This window comes from Corvus kubaryi, unplaced genomic scaffold (genome assembly GCF_017639235.1).
Source record: "Corvus kubaryi isolate FWS band 111438036 unplaced genomic scaffold, C.kubaryi_AGA036_p1.0 138, whole genome shotgun sequence".
Lineage (NCBI taxonomy): Eukaryota > Metazoa > Chordata > Aves > Passeriformes > Corvidae > Corvus > Corvus kubaryi.
In genome coordinates, this window is record NW_024580672.1 from 5,057,312 (window position 1) to 5,059,899 (window position 2,588).

Sequence of the window (2,588 nt, forward strand, 5' to 3'; positions counted from 1 at the left end):
CCCCAACCACACGGCTTTGTACCCTCAGATTTGCGGGCTGCTGCTGCCGGTTTGAGTTGCTCGACACAAGCAGCGTTTTGCGTGTCTCCAGCGAGAGGGGAAATGCTGGGTGAACAGAGGGCTGCGAGCGGGAACACGGGGGCTGCGGGGCTGAACTTCGGGAAGGAATGAAGTAAAAAGAAGAGAGAGAGAATGAGAGAGTCTCCCAGGCAGCTCGATCCCATTAGCTCCGTCCTTGGGTTGCATATTTATACGGTCTAGGAGGTGAACAGATGGACTATCAATTTAATTCCATCTTCAACACCATCAGAGATTGATTTTCTACTCGCTTTTAATTTTGCCATAATTAATTAGATCATTACAACTGTTTTCTATTGATCTCCCTATTTAAACCTCAGATGCAAAGGGACTTCGGCAGATCCTTTAAAAACACAGAAGGGAAAAGGAACAGAGTGGTTTGCAAACTTTCTGAAGGTTTTTTTCAGTTTTGGCTTAGAAGATTTTTGGTGCAGAATAGCGAAAAAGCGCCTCTGTAGCCTTTTCTTTTAGGAGGCCTTTTTCGTTGCCTTCGTAATTTTCCTTTACGTTTTGGTGAATCTTTGTCATATTTATATATAGTATACAGCATATATAATAGATTTAATTGGTTCGATTATGAAAACATAAGCTTGTACGTGTATATGCATATATATATATTCACACACAACGTGTTTAATATTGAGATTTACAGAGGTGGTGCACATACATTTATATCGGGAAAACTATCGACAGAAGAGATATTGTTTTCTGAATGGCGAATATTTTTATTTGTCTCCCATACGTGTCTCTCTGTTTGTGCACTTGAATCCCTCTCTAGGTGGGGGATATTTCACCCTGCGACTCCATCAAAAATGACAAAGGAAAACCGGCGCTGCTAGCTCCGGTTCCTAGCCTCGGTTGCCGGCACCCGCCGCAGCCTTTCTTTTCCAACCCTCCCCTGCAGCAAACGACTGGCAGCCGGGGCAACAGCACGGCTCTGTGCTGGCAGCCGGTGAGGTTTGTATTTTAAACCTCTATGTCCTTTTACCTCCAAAAATCCCTAAATTAAAAGCTCTGTTTATATACTTAATTTGAGGGAACCAAACCGCGTAATTGTGCTTTTACCGCGAGCGGCAGCGCCGAGGAAAACCTCTCCGGCGGGGTTTGTTTGAAGCTTTGTTTGCAAATCATAAAATTGCTGACTGGGAGACGGGGGCGATCCGGAGACGCGTCCGTCGGCGGGGCAGGTTTGGGGTCCCAGAGGCAGCCCCCGCTCGGGGGCGGCGCAGTCCCGGCCCCCGCCCGCCGCGGCCCCGCGCTTCGGCCCCGCGGAGCCCGGGCAAGGCGCTGGGCTGCCCGAGGGGCCCGAGGCGGGCACAACGCAGATCCAGAGCCAGCACAGCGAGCAAAGTTTCCCGAGGTGGGGAGGGAATCGTTGGCGGAAGAGTTTAAGCAATGCCCTGAACTTTCTGCAGACGGGAGGGACCTCCGCGTTTGGGGCAAATCGACAAAGGCCGGTGGCAGGGGCTGGCTCGGCCGCCCGGGACGCCTGGGGGAGGCGAGGCGGAGCGCCCGGGGCCGCTGGCGGCAGGACCGGGCCGGGAGGGAAGGGGCCGGGGCTCGGACCGGCTCTCGCTCGCGTCTGGGGGCTCCGCTGCGGGTCCTTGCGAAGCTCCCACGGTAAACACGGTGGGAACTCGGCCTTTCGAGGGGTACTGGAGCGGGCACCCGTAAGGAAAAGGGTATTTATCAGGTGAGATAGCAAGTGTTAGAGGGAGATCTGGCGAGGCGAGGAGGGTGTGTGTGGAGGAGAGCAGAGGCAGGCTGCCTCCTGCCAAAGGAGGGAGTTGGGGGTGACGGTCTCATCCCTCCCTGCTGAATATTCAGCGCCCCCCCGCCTTACCTGCTCTCCCTGAGCTCTGAGCCATGGCTCCTCTGCCTAATGGCCCGTCTCCCCGGGACGGCTGCAAGCCAGTAGATCCGCCGCGGCCTTTTCTTCGCTTTCCTCCTCCCCGCTTGGGTGTCTTGCTTTCCCCCGCTGACTTTCGAGATCTAGGCGCAACCACCCAAAACTAAACGGTTTAGATAACAACACACACACACCAGAGCACCACCACCACCACCAAAAAAAAAAAAAAAAAAAAAAAAAAAAATAGCCAGCCACAGAGAAAGAAATGCCGCTCTACTGAGCCGGGACAGGCTAAAAGGAGGGGAAAATAAATAACAATCAAAGCAAATGCAGCGCTGCTGCTTATAAAAGTGGAGAGGGACTCACCTGCTCCAGTCTACCAGGGCTGTGCAGCCAGGGAGGAAAGGGGCTGGGGGGGTCCCGCGGGGATCCTGCGGGAGGGGGGACAATGCCTGGACTTTGAATCTGCTTCCCCTTGCCCCCCTCCCTCAAGCTGGCTACCTGTAGGGAAGTCTTGTTGCAACAGCAGATTAATTTGTTGTCTTATTACCATAAAAATGTGCTCGGAGAGGGGCTGGCAAAGGAGAGAGGGACGCGGGACAGAGGAGGAACTTCCTCCAAGTTGAAAAGGGAGGCGGTGGGCTCAGGCTGAGGGGGGAGC

The 2,588-nt window shown here is 53.7% G+C and overlaps 1 protein-coding gene across 1 annotated transcript in view; it reads right to left on the reverse strand.

Annotated features, from left to right (window-relative positions):
* Positions 1 to 2,099, reverse strand: part of PAX2 (paired box 2) — a 103,151-nt gene extending 101,052 nt beyond the window's left edge. Inside the window, exon 1 of the mRNA XM_042018776.1 lies at positions 1,922 to 2,099. Within this exon, the coding sequence (XP_041874710.1) occupies positions 1,922 to 1,946 (25 nt within the window). The 5' untranslated portion in view covers positions 1,947 to 2,099. The remainder of the gene's footprint in view (positions 1 to 1,921) is intronic.
* Between the last annotated feature and the right edge of the window lie 489 nt (positions 2,100 to 2,588).